Here is an 11,125-nt window from a genome sequence, read left to right on the forward strand (position 1 = left end):
CCGCGTAACCATGGAGACAGGGCCGCGCCGGGAGCGGAAGTGACGGAACGTGAACAAGCTGCGGCCGCGGTACGAGCGGCCCGGTGGCCTCGGTCCGTCCCGGGACTGGGGTCGTGGTGTTCGCCCCCGGATCCTCCCCCATCCCGGTCCATCAGGCCATGACGGACCCGTCGCTGCTCTCGGCCGAGCTGGAGGCGGACGAGGAGGAGGAGGCGGCGCTGCGGCGGCTCCTGCTGCAGGTGGGGGATCCTGGTCCCAGTTCCAGCCCTGATCCCGGTCCCGGTTCTGAAGCCCGCCCTCATTCCCGCAGGTGACCCCGGACCATGAGGAGGCCCCGCGCCCCGGCCCCGCCCGCGCGGTCACCCCGCAGCCGGGTAAGGGGGGCTTCGGTAGATTTTGGGAAGGGCTCGGGGGATCCCCGACCCCCCCCCCCAACACCGAGTCCCGTGTCCCCCCCAGGGCTGTGCGTGAAGACCCGCGCGGGTGGGGACAAAGTGTTCGTCAACGTTTGTCACTCGCCCGAGGTGCCGCCGCCCCCGCCCGTGTCCCCCCTGGGCCTCCAGAGGCTCCTGCAGGAGCCCCCTGGCCCCGACGGCGGCTTCCGGATCCCCATGAGCCTCGGGGAGCCCCACGCCGAGCTCGACCGAGGTCAGAGACCCTCCCCCGAAATTGTCCCCGAGTCCCCCATTTCCCCGGGCACCCCCACGACCAAATTCTCACCAAATCTCAAATCCTGCAGGAGGCCGAGGCTGCACTGCCTACGACGTGGTGGTGAATTCGGGGTTTTTCAGGACGCTCCAGGTGAGAATCAGGATGGGGAAAGTTGGGGTCTCAGGGGAGTCTGGGGGGCTCTGACCCTCCCGGCCCCCCCAGGCCGATCCTTTGTACCTCGAGTTCTTCCTGACCGTGGCCATGGAGGGGCTGTCGGAGAAGTATGGGGTGGAACTGGAGCCCACCGGTGAGACTGGGGGGCGCTGGGAGGGCTCAGATGGGGCTGGGGAGTCTGCCCCCCCCACGTGACCCCCCATAATCCCTCCAGGCTGGCGGGTGCTGCGGAATCGGAAATTCCTGGGCTCCATCTCAGCCCAGAATATCCGGGCCCGGCCCCGGCCCCACATCCAGGAGCTCCCCGGGTGAGTGGGGACCCCCCAGGACCCATCCCCAAAAACCCTGGGGCCCTCCCAGCCTGACCTGTGCCCCCCCCACAGTCCCCCAGACCCCCCACAGTTCGTGGTGGTGGCTGAGCCCTCGGCCCAGGACCCGCAGGTGCTGCAGGCCCGGGTCCACCTGCCCCAGGTGGTGAGTGGGGGTAGCTGGGGAGAACTGGGATGTGCTGGGGTTGGGTTATGGGGTTCCCCTGATTCCAGGGGGAGTTTGAGGGGCAATGGGGGCAGATTGGGAGGCTCAGGGGGCACTGGGGGGTGGGATGGGGGGGTGTCCTGGGAGGACACTGGGGGCTGTGGTAGGAATGGTTTCCACAATCCTGGGAGGCTAGAGGGACAATGGAGGCTCCCCTAAAGCCCGACCAGGGGTTGGGGGTGCTGTGGGCGTAGCCCAGCTGTGGGCGTAGCCCAACTCTGGGCCCGCCCCTTTGGGCTCCTCCCAGGAGGGGGCGGGGTCTCTCTGGCTGGGGCTGAGCGAGGAGCGGCTGCTGCTGGTTCGCCCGCCGCCAGGGGGCGCCGCCACGTATGGGGCCGCGTGTCCGCCCGCCCGCCAGGGGGCGCTGCTGGAGCTGGGGCTGCCCCTCCCCGCCGACCCGGCGCGGTGCCGCGCGCGCTTCCACCGCCGCTCCAAGGTAACCATGGCAACCGCGGGCCGGGACACGCCCCTTTCCGGCCGGGGGACACGCCCCTCCCTGAGCACCCGGCGACCCCCGCAGGTTCTCACGGTGACGATGCCGCTGCGGGTGTGAGGGATGAGGGACCCCCCGCCACGGACCCCCTGAGACCTTCCAGGATTGCTCTGGATCCTCCCCAGGACCGTCCTGGACTTTCCCTCAGGGACCCCCTTCAGGATCCCCTAACCTCTTTGGGGTCCCACTGGAAACTCCTGGACTCCCCCAGGATCATCCTGGACCCTCCCACCTCAGGATCATCCTGGATTTCCCCTTGGGGATCCCCCTCAGGATCCTCAGACCTCTTCGGAACATTTCTCAGGATGGTCCTGAAAATGCCATGACCACTCAGGGACCCTTCCTCAGGACCCATTGATCCCCTCCAGGATTGTCCAGCATCCCCCCCAGGACCCTCCTGTTCCCCAGAGGCCCCTCCTGACCCCTCTTCCCACCCTCCACATCCACTCGGGACTCCCCTGTTCCCCTTAGGTCCCCCCACCTACTTTTCTGTATGAAACCCCCCAATAAAAGTTAAACCCAAACCGTGTCGTGTGATTGGCTGAGGCCCCCCCGGGGCGGTTCAGCCCACGCAGGGGGGGATTGAGGGGGATTTAGGGCTGAGCCGGGGCCGGGGGGGGCCGTGGGGGACTTCCCAGAGCTTCCCAGGAAGAGCCAAGAGGCCCCAGGAGCCACCAGAGGGGTTGGGGGGCTGCGGGGAGGGAGGGGGGACACCCCCAGCTGACCTCTGGGTGTCCCCCGGGTGTCCCTGAGGGGGACAGAGGTGTCCTGGGGGGTTTCCCCTCGGGCCATGGTGCCCTGATTCATCATGGAATTCAACAAGGAGGAATTCCGGCGCCAGCTGGGGGCTGGGCTGGGCCGCCTGCACAGGTGAGACCCCAAATTTGGGGGCACAGGGACATTGAGGAGGGTCTGGGGGGGGTCAGGATTGGGGTGGTGGGTTGGGACAGGGTGTGGCTGTGGCTTTGTCACCCTTCTGTGACAAGAGCCTGGGGGGAATTTGGGGTCAGGTCATTTGGGGGGGGGCTTTTGAGGGAGTTTGGGGTGTCCTGCACACGTGTGCGTCCCCCCCCACCAAGCCCACGCGTGTCCGTGCCACGCGTGTCCCCGTCCCTGTCCTCGTCCCCTCCCCGGCGCCACCACCACGGGGGATTTAGAGCCTTTAATCTGCTGCCACCGCCGCCGCGGGGGGGTCCCGGGGGAACCCGGGGACACGACGGGGGGGAAAAGGACATGGGGGGGGTGGGACTGGGGTGAGCAGAGCCCTCCGCTGGCTCCTGCAGGTTCCTGGAGCGGCGCCAGGATGACCCCGAGAGCCTGGAGCTGAGCTCGGGGGGGGCCACCCCAACCCCACCGCGTCCCCCCGTGCTGGACTGCACGTTCTGCGGGCTGCCCCGGCGCTACGGGATCGCCATCCTGTGCGGGATCGGCTTCTGCATCAGCTTCGGCATCCGCTGCAACCTGGGTGTGGCCGTGGTCAGCATGGTCAACCCCAGCCACGGACAGGTACAGGGGCAGCAGGGCCACAGACTGCCCACAGACAGGGGACATCAGGGATTGCCGGGATCCAGGCATGGGGCCTGGGCACGTAAGGGGGCAGCAGGGCCGAGGAACAGGTATGGGGTCCCGGGGGGGGCACAGGTCTGGGATGTCTGTGGGACAAGGGACACAGACAGGTGTGGGGGACACACACCTGGACAGGGTGTGTCCCCCCACCCTACTGACCCCTCCCCTGGGTGTCCCCCAGCATGCCCAGTTCAACTGGGACCCCGAGACAGTGGGGATGATCCACGGCTCCTTCTTCTGGGGCTACATTGTCACCCAGATCCCTGGCGGCTTCATCGCCCAGAAATTTGCTGCCAACAGGTCAGTGGTGGTCCTGAAGTGGGGGGCGGCCCTAAAGTGGAGGGTGGCCCTGAGAGTGTCGCTGTCACCTCCGTGCCTCTCCGCAGGGTGTTCGGGCTGGCCATCGTGTCCACCTCGGTGCTGAATATGCTGATCCCGTCGGCCGCGCGCACCCACGTCGGCTGTGTCATCGCCGTGCGCGTCATGCAGGGGCTGGTTGAGGTCAGGGCGGGGCGTTTTTTGGGGGGTTCAGGTGTTTTCAGGTGTTTGGGGAGATTATCTGGAGAGTTTTGGTGCGTTGGGGGGTTTTGGAGGTGTTTTGGCGTGTGTATCAGGGAGCTGGAGTGGGTTTGGAGGTTTTCTGGTGACTTTGGGGTGTTTTGGGACATTTCATGTTGATTCTGGGGCATTTGGGGTGGGTTTTGTTCAGCTGGTGAGGTTGGGGTCTGGACATCCCCACACTCCCACTGGCCAGGGCATGGCCAGGGCTTGGCCGGGGTGGGTGTGACCCTTGTAGCCCCTGGCCCCGGTGCCCAGCAGGGTGTGGTTGTGTGGGCGTGGTCTTTGTGGGCGTGGTCCGTGACGATCCCGCCCCTTTCCGGCAGGGTGTGACCTATCCCGCCTGTCACGGCATCTGGAGCAAGTGGGCACCGCCCCTGGAGCGGAGCCGCCTGGCCACCACGGCTTTCTGCGGTATCAGGGCTACCGATGGGCTCAGGGGGGCTACTGGGGGGCTACAGGGCCACCACGGCCTTTGGGAGAACAGGGGGGACGTGGCACAGGACCTGGGGGTGTCAGGAACCCAAGGTGGGGTAGAGGGACACCTCCCCACCCCCGGTAATCGGAGTCTGACGGGGTGGGAGCGGCACATAGGGATCCCAGGGCTTGCAGACTGGTGTGGGGCTGGATGGAAGCGGCGGTCCTGGGGTGTCACTGCGTGTCCCCGGGTGTCCCTGGTCACCGCTGTCCCCCCGGCAGGCTCGTACGCGGGGGCGGTGGTGGCCATGCCGCTGGCCGGGGTCCTGGTGCAATACACGGGGTGGAGCTCGGTGTTCTACGTCTACGGTGAGACCCCCACCCCCCCGGGACTCCCTGAGACCCCTGATCCCCCCCTGGGGTCCTCTGGATCCCCTGAGACCCCCTGAGCCCCCTTAACCCCCCCTCCCCTGGACCCCAGACCCCCTCAGGGACCCCTCCCAGTGCCCCTGGTGACCCCAGTGCCCCCCCAGGCAGTTTCGGGGTGTTCTGGTACCTCTTCTGGGTGTTGGTGTCCTACGAGAGCCCTGCCCAGCACCCCACGATCTCCCCCGAGGAGCGCAAATACATCGAGGAGAGCATCGGCGAGAGCGTGGGCAGCAACCCGCTGCTGGTCAGACTGGGAGCACTGGGATGGGCGCTGGGGGGTCACTGGGGGCACTACTACCACTACTGGTCAGACTGGGAGCACTAGGACGGGCACTGGGAGGCACTGAGGGGGGTCACTAGGGGTCAAGGGTCATTGGGGGGTCACAGAAGGGTCACTGGGGCCACCACACTTGGGGCCACCAAGGGCACAAACAAGGTCCGGGTGCTTCATACCGTGGGAATTGTGGCCAGACCCGGACTAGAAGTGGCATGGGGGTCACTCCTGCTGGTCAGCTGGTCAGTGGCCACTCCCTTTCCACAGCTGGCCACGCCCTGGCGCCACTTCTTCACCTCGATGCCCGTCTATGCCATCATTGTGGCCAACTTCTGTCGCAGCTGGACCTTCTATCTGCTGCTCATCAGCCAGCCAGCCTATTTCGAGGAGGTCTTTGGCTTTGAAATCAGCAAGGTTGAGCCCCAAAAGCCCCACAAAACACCCCAAAAACCCCCACAAAAAAAATCCACCAAAACCTCCCCTCCAAAATCCCCCAAAATTCCAAAATCCCCTCAAACCCCTCTGCAGGTGGGGCTGCTGTCGGCGCTGCCGCACCTGGTGATGACCATCGTGGTGCCCATTGGGGGCCAGATCGCCGATTTCCTGCGCTCCCGGGGACTCATGTCCACCACCAATGTCCGCAAGATGATGAACTGCGGCGGTCAGAGAGGGGACAGGAGGGGACATCAGGGGGGACACGGGGGGGACAGCAGGTGACAATGTCCCCTCCACAGGGTTTGGCATGGAAGCCACACTGCTGCTGGTCGTGGGCTACTCCCACTCCCGGGCCGTGGCCATCTCCTTCCTGGTGCTGGCTGTGGGCTTCAGTGGTTTCGCCATCTCTGGTGGGGACAGGGAACAGAGGGACGGGGGGTGGGGACAGCAGGGGACACACGCGTGACACCCCTGTCCCCCTCCCAGGCTTCAACGTGAACCACCTGGACATCGCCCCGCGCTACGCCAGCGTCCTCATGGGGCTGTCCAACGGCGTGGGGACACTGTCCGGCATGGTGTGTCCCCTCATCGTGGGGGCACTCACACGCCACAAGGTGTGGGGACAACACGGTGGGACAGTGGGGGGCTTGGGGGCAGCAGAAGCCAGGGAGAGACAGTGGGATATGACGGAACAGTGGGACATGAAGGGACAGTGGGACATGGGGGACAGTGGGACATGAGGGGACAGTAGGACATGTGAGGGGACAGTGGGACATGTGAGGGGACAGTGGGACATGCAGGGGGACAGTGGGACATGCGGGGGGACAGTGGGACATGGGGGGACAGTGGGACATGGGGGGACAGTGGCACCCAGGGGGACACAATGGGGCAGGGGAGACGCGAATTTTGAGAGTCGCGCCGGCCCCCGTCACTCACTGTACGCTTGGCCCCGCCCACTCGTTTTGGCCCCGCCTCCTCCCCATTGTCCACGCCCCTTATTTTCCCGCCCTTCCCTTGGCCGCGCCCACTCATTTTCCCGCGCTCTCAATTGACCACGCCCCTTTTTTCCCGGGCCCGCCCCCGCGCGCTGATTGGCGCAGACGCGGGAGGAGTGGCAGTGGGTGTTCCTGATCGCCGCGCTCGTGCACTACGCGGGCGTGGCTTTCTACGGCGCCTTCGCCTCGGGGGAGCCGCAGCCGTGGGCGGAGCCGCCGCGGGAGGAGGCGGAGCCGCTGGCGCCGGGCGGCCTGGGCAGCGACGAGGAGGAGGAGGAGGAAGGGGAGGAAGAGGGAGGAGGAGTCGGAGGAGTCGGCGGGGGTGGGCCCCCGGGAGGACCCCCCGCGAGTTACGGGGCCACCGGCACCACCCCGGCCCCGGGGACCCCCCATGGGTGACGCCGGACGCCGGCTGGAATGTGCTGCAAACAACCGCCCCCCCCCAAGGGACCCACCAGGGGACCCCCGAAGACCCCCAGGGACCCACCGGGAAGCCGCCGCCCTCCTCCCATGGCCCCCAAGACCCTCGAAAGCCGGGCCCTCCCCCTCCGCTGTACATATATAAATACAAGGAGCGGCCGCTCGAGAGCCTGGAGCGTTATACTCGGGGCGCTGGGAGGGGCTGGGAGAGGTACGGGGGGGCACCGGGAGGGCTTGGCGGCGGTACTACATACATGCAGACATAAATACATATATAAATACATAAATACAGGCATACATATTGGGGGCCCCTGGAGGGGCTGCTGGCGGAGCACTGGGAGCTCGGGGAATGGCTCGGACCCATACTGGAGGGCACTGGGAGGTACTGGGGGGCACCGGAGGTGGTTCTGGATACACTGGGGGACACTGAAGGGATTTTTTTTGGGCCAGTTCCGCTCTCGATGGTTCCTCCCGACACGGCTTCGCGGCCTCTTTGCGGTGTGACGTCACTTCTGCCCTTAACGACGTTGCCCGGCGCCGCTTCGCGCCCTTTTCGCGTCCTTGCATCACTTCCGCCCCTGCGGTTGCCCCGCCGCCGGGAGGGGCGACCCCGCGGCGCGCAGGGGGCGGGGCCTCTTTGCGAGCGGGCGGCGGCCATGGCGGAGCCGCGGGTGCGGCGCGGGGGGACCCGGGGCCGCTCGGGGGGGGGCTCGGGGTTCCCGGGTGGGCTCCGGAGGGCCCTGGGAAAGGGCTTAGCGGTAACGGGGCTGCGGGGAACCGCGGCTGGGCGGCGGGAGGGGCGCGGGGTGCGGCCACGTGGAGGCCCCGCGGTGCGGCATAAGCCCGGTCGGGCCCGGCCGCGAACAGGCCTCACTCCGTGCTCCCGGTGCCGCAGGTTCTGGTGATCGACGGCCGCGGGCACCTCCTGGGCCGGCTGGCGGCGATCGTGGCCAAGCAGGTGCTGCTGGGTGAGTGCGGGGCCCCTTTCCCGGGGTGTGCCGGGAGAACACCGGGAATCCACCGGGATAAGCGCGCCCCCCACGCCGTGATGAGCCCTTTCGGCTGTCGAGTTTGGCGACAATGAGAGCCGCCTCCATGCACTACCAGCTGAGCGCGGGGGGTTCAGGGGCTCGGCAGGCGGGGGAAGCTGCCCGCTCTCGGCCTGGCCCTGACCCGCCCGGCTCCCGCTTTCCCCAGGCCGCCGCGTGGTCGTGGTTCGCTGCGAGGGCATCAACATCTCCGGGAACTTCTACCGCAACAAACGTGAGCTGGGGGACCCCGGGTTTGGGGGGAAATCCCGGCTTTTGGGGAGGGTTCCAGGTCGCGGAGAAGTTGTGGGAAGTTTCCAGAACGTCCCGGGTTCTCCCTGTATCCCCGGACCCCCGTTTTGGGAGGATTTAACCCATTTTCTTATTCCTGGTAGTTCCTAGTCCCCGTATTTAGGGAATTTATTCTGTTTGACCATGCCGGTGAATTTCCTAGACCGGTTTTAGGGGGGTTTAACCCCTTTTCCCATCCCAGCAAAGTCCCCGAGATTTCCCGAACCTCCGTTTTTGAGCGATTTCGCCTCGTTTTTCCCCTGCCCCAGTGAAATTCCTGGCGTTCCTGAGGAAGAGGATGAACACCAATCCCTCCCGGGGCCCGTTTCACTTCCGAGCCCCCAGCAGGATCTTCTGGCGCACGGTCCGAGGTGAGCGAGGACCCTGCCAAATCCTTCCCCAAAACCCCCCGGAATTGCCCCTGATTCTTCGGTTTTTACCCCAAATCCAGGGATGCTGCCCCACAAGACCAAGCGGGGCCAGGCGGCCCTGGAGCGGCTCAAGGTGTTCGATGGGATCCCCCCGCCCTACGACAAGGTGGGACCCCCAAAATTCAGCCCTGAAATTCCCAGATTCCCCTCCAAATGCCCCCTTCAGGATCCCCCCCTTGGAACTCCCCAAACTGCCCCTAAAGCCTGGTGTCTATGATGTTACTTTTACCTACATTGTTTGACTACTTCTGAGAAAAACCTCAAGCCCTGAGACACCTGGAGCCCCATAAACCCACCCCAAAACCCCCTGAGGGACCCCAGAAGACCCCAAAATTCCCAAATTTTTCAGCGGAAGCGGATGGTGGTGCCAGCTGCCCTCAAAATCATCCGGCTCAAACCCACGCGCAAGGTGAGCTTGGGGGGCTTTTATGGAACTTTGAGGGGGTTATGGGATTTTAGGGGTGTTTTGTGAGAGTTTTGGGCGTTTTTTAATGAGCGTTAATGGGATTTGGCCGGAGTTTTAGGGGTATTTGGGGAAAGTCTGTGGTAGTCTACAGGATTCTGGGCGGTTTTATGAAATTTTGGGGGTTTATGGGAATTTGGGAGGGTTTTATGGGGTCCTGGGCCCCCCTGATCTTCCAGTGCCCCCCAGTTTGCCGTACTGGGCCGGCTGGCGCACGAGGTGGGCTGGAAGTACCGGGATGTGACGGAAGCACTGGAGGAGAAAAGGAAGGAGAAGGCGAAGCTTCGGTACAACAAAAAGAGGAAGATGATGGTGAGAAAAACGGGGAAAACATCCCAAAATCCCTTGGCATGGCAGGGGGAAGGACAACAAAAAAGCGGAGGGTCTGGAGCCAGGCAGGGAAAACCCCAGGATTTGGGTGTGGGACTCTCCAAGAAATTCACAGGGAGGAAAAACGGGTTGGGAAAGCTCTAAAACCAGGTTAGAGCCCCAGCCCAGGGGGTGAGACCCCAACTCCCATGGGAATTCAATGTGTGGGGGGAAATTGGGGGCCACTCAATCCCTGATTTTTTTCCACTTTTTTTTTTTTTTCTTTTTTCTGTTTTTTGTTTTGCCCTGGTTTTCCTCTCCCCGTTTCCAGAGCCTGCGGCGCCGGGCCGAGCGCAATGCGGAGAAGAAGGCGGCGCCGTTCACGGCGGTGCTTCGGCAGCACGGGCTCCTGCTGTAATAAACCCAAATGGGACAAACTGGGACAAACTGGGAGCATCTGGGTCTTACTGGGGTCACCTGGGAATGACCAGGGTCAGGTTTTGGAGAGGTTTTCCAGCTTTTATTGAGCCACAGGTGGGTGAGACCGAAGCTGCCACAGTTACCCTGGGGGGTCAGTGGTCACTCGGGAGGGTCGGTGGTCACTGAGGGTCCCACCCCCACCTGTGCCCGTGCCTCGTCCAGCAGCCGTGCGATGACCTCGCTCTCGGCCAGCGGCATCTCCGGGCTCTCGGTCAGTCCTGGGGGGTACCAGGAGGGTCAGCAGCCCCCGGACACCCCCCAGAGGTTGAGGACGTCCCAAACCCTGGGGATTTCTCCCCAGACCTCACCCTGCAGCAGGCACTCCCGCACGTGCTGGGCCTCGTAGCGCAGCCCGGTGCTGTGGGGGAAGTTGAGGGGCTCGGCCGGGGGGGGCAGCGGGAAGTGCTCGCGGTGACCCCCCCAGAGCAGCTCGGTGGGGCAGTTCATGTGGCTGGGGAGCTGTGGGGGGCAGAGGGGGCGTCAGGGACGCCTTGGCCCCAAAAACCAAACCCCAGAGTACAAGCCAGGAAAAAGCCCTCCCCAAAACAAACAAAAAACCCCAAATCACCCCAAAGAAAACCCAAACCGTGACACAAATGGAACAGAATTCTGAAAAACCCAAAACTCGAAACAGCCCCCAAACCCTCAAAAACACCCATTCCCCCAAAAAACCAAAAATTCTAAAATTAACCCCAAAACAAAACAAACAACCCCAAACCAAAAACAACTCAAAAAACCCCCCAAACTCCCACGGTCCCTCCCTAAAATCGAGTTTTTCCCTCTAAAACTCCCCAAATCCGGGATTTTTAGCCCCGTGGCAGCGTTTGGTTCCTCCCGCCCCCCAGTTTTCGGGGTCGAGCTCGGTTTTTCGGGTCACCTGAGCCCAGCCCCGCGGCCCCCCCAGCGCCGCCCCCCCCGGCAGCTCCGCGGCCATGGAGAAGGTGAGCACGGCCAGGGCCCGCCCGGGGAACTCCAGCGTCACCGCCACCGACTCGTCCACGCCTGGGAAACGGGGGAAAACCGGAAAAGAACGGCGGGACAAATTCGGAAAAGCGCGGGGGGGAGTGAGACAAGGAAAAATGGGGGGGGAAAAGTGGGAATAAAACGGAGGTAAACGAGACAAAAGGGGAAGGAAAGTGGGAAAATGGGGAGTGACCTCAATCCCCTCCCAATCCCC

General features: G+C 64.4%; 4 protein-coding genes and 2 non-coding genes across 6 annotated transcripts in view; 5 read left to right on the top strand and 1 right to left on the bottom strand.

Moving 5' to 3' along the window:
* Positions 1–6: 6 nt before the first annotated feature.
* PIH1D1 (PIH1 domain containing 1) lies at positions 7–2,376 on the top strand. The gene is made up of 9 exons (XM_015616357.1): positions 7–239; positions 311–374; positions 460–648; positions 740–801; positions 874–958; positions 1,040–1,133; positions 1,209–1,299; positions 1,607–1,795; positions 1,880–2,376. The coding sequence occupies exons 1-9, from the start codon at positions 159–161 to the stop codon at positions 1,910–1,912; spliced, it is 888 nt and encodes a 295-aa protein (XP_015471843.1). The 5' UTR covers positions 7–158; the 3' UTR covers positions 1,913–2,376.
* A 284-nt stretch (positions 2,377–2,660) lies between these two features.
* On the top strand, positions 2,661–7,110 carry SLC17A7 (solute carrier family 17 member 7). The gene is made up of 13 exons (XM_015616358.2): positions 2,661–2,722; positions 3,136–3,347; positions 3,469–3,492; positions 3,589–3,718; positions 3,805–3,919; positions 4,303–4,390; positions 4,676–4,762; positions 4,927–5,052; positions 5,344–5,510; positions 5,625–5,757; positions 5,831–5,941; positions 6,018–6,145; positions 6,632–7,110. The coding sequence occupies exons 1-13, from the start codon at positions 2,661–2,663 to the stop codon at positions 6,923–6,925; spliced, it is 1,677 nt and encodes a 558-aa protein (XP_015471844.1). The 3' UTR covers positions 6,926–7,110.
* A 429-nt stretch (positions 7,111–7,539) lies between these two features.
* On the top strand, positions 7,540–9,915 carry RPL13A (ribosomal protein L13a). The gene is made up of 8 exons (XM_015616360.3): positions 7,540–7,617; positions 7,842–7,914; positions 8,144–8,209; positions 8,535–8,636; positions 8,717–8,802; positions 9,046–9,105; positions 9,349–9,471; positions 9,800–9,915. The coding sequence occupies exons 1-8, from the start codon at positions 7,603–7,605 to the stop codon at positions 9,884–9,886; spliced, it is 612 nt and encodes a 203-aa protein (XP_015471846.1). The 5' UTR covers positions 7,540–7,602; the 3' UTR covers positions 9,887–9,915.
* On the top strand, positions 7,985–8,063 carry LOC117243793. Its single transcript, XR_004495703.1, has one exon. It is a non-coding gene; the product is annotated as a small nucleolar RNA Z195/SNORD33/SNORD32 family (small nucleolar RNA).
* LOC117243794 lies at positions 8,902–8,974 on the top strand. Its single transcript, XR_004495704.1, has one exon. It is a non-coding gene; the product is annotated as a small nucleolar RNA SNORD34 (small nucleolar RNA).
* Positions 9,916–9,932: 17 nt separating the features above from the next.
* The window catches only part of DHDH (dihydrodiol dehydrogenase), a 3,636-nt gene continuing 2,443 nt past the window's right edge, over positions 9,933–11,125 (bottom strand). Inside the window, exons 5-7 of the mRNA XM_015616359.3 lie at positions 10,826–10,950; positions 10,257–10,407; positions 9,933–10,166 (exon numbers count right to left, since the gene is read on the bottom strand). Of these exons, the coding sequence (XP_015471845.1) occupies positions 10,048–10,166; positions 10,257–10,407; positions 10,826–10,950 (395 nt within the window). The 3' untranslated portion in view covers positions 9,933–10,047. The remainder of the gene's footprint in view (positions 10,167–10,256; positions 10,408–10,825; positions 10,951–11,125) is intronic.

The sequence above is a fragment of the Parus major genome, unplaced genomic scaffold (assembly GCF_001522545.3).
Source record: "Parus major isolate Abel unplaced genomic scaffold, Parus_major1.1 Scaffold419, whole genome shotgun sequence".
NCBI classification, from domain to species: Eukaryota; Metazoa; Chordata; class Aves; order Passeriformes; family Paridae; genus Parus; species Parus major.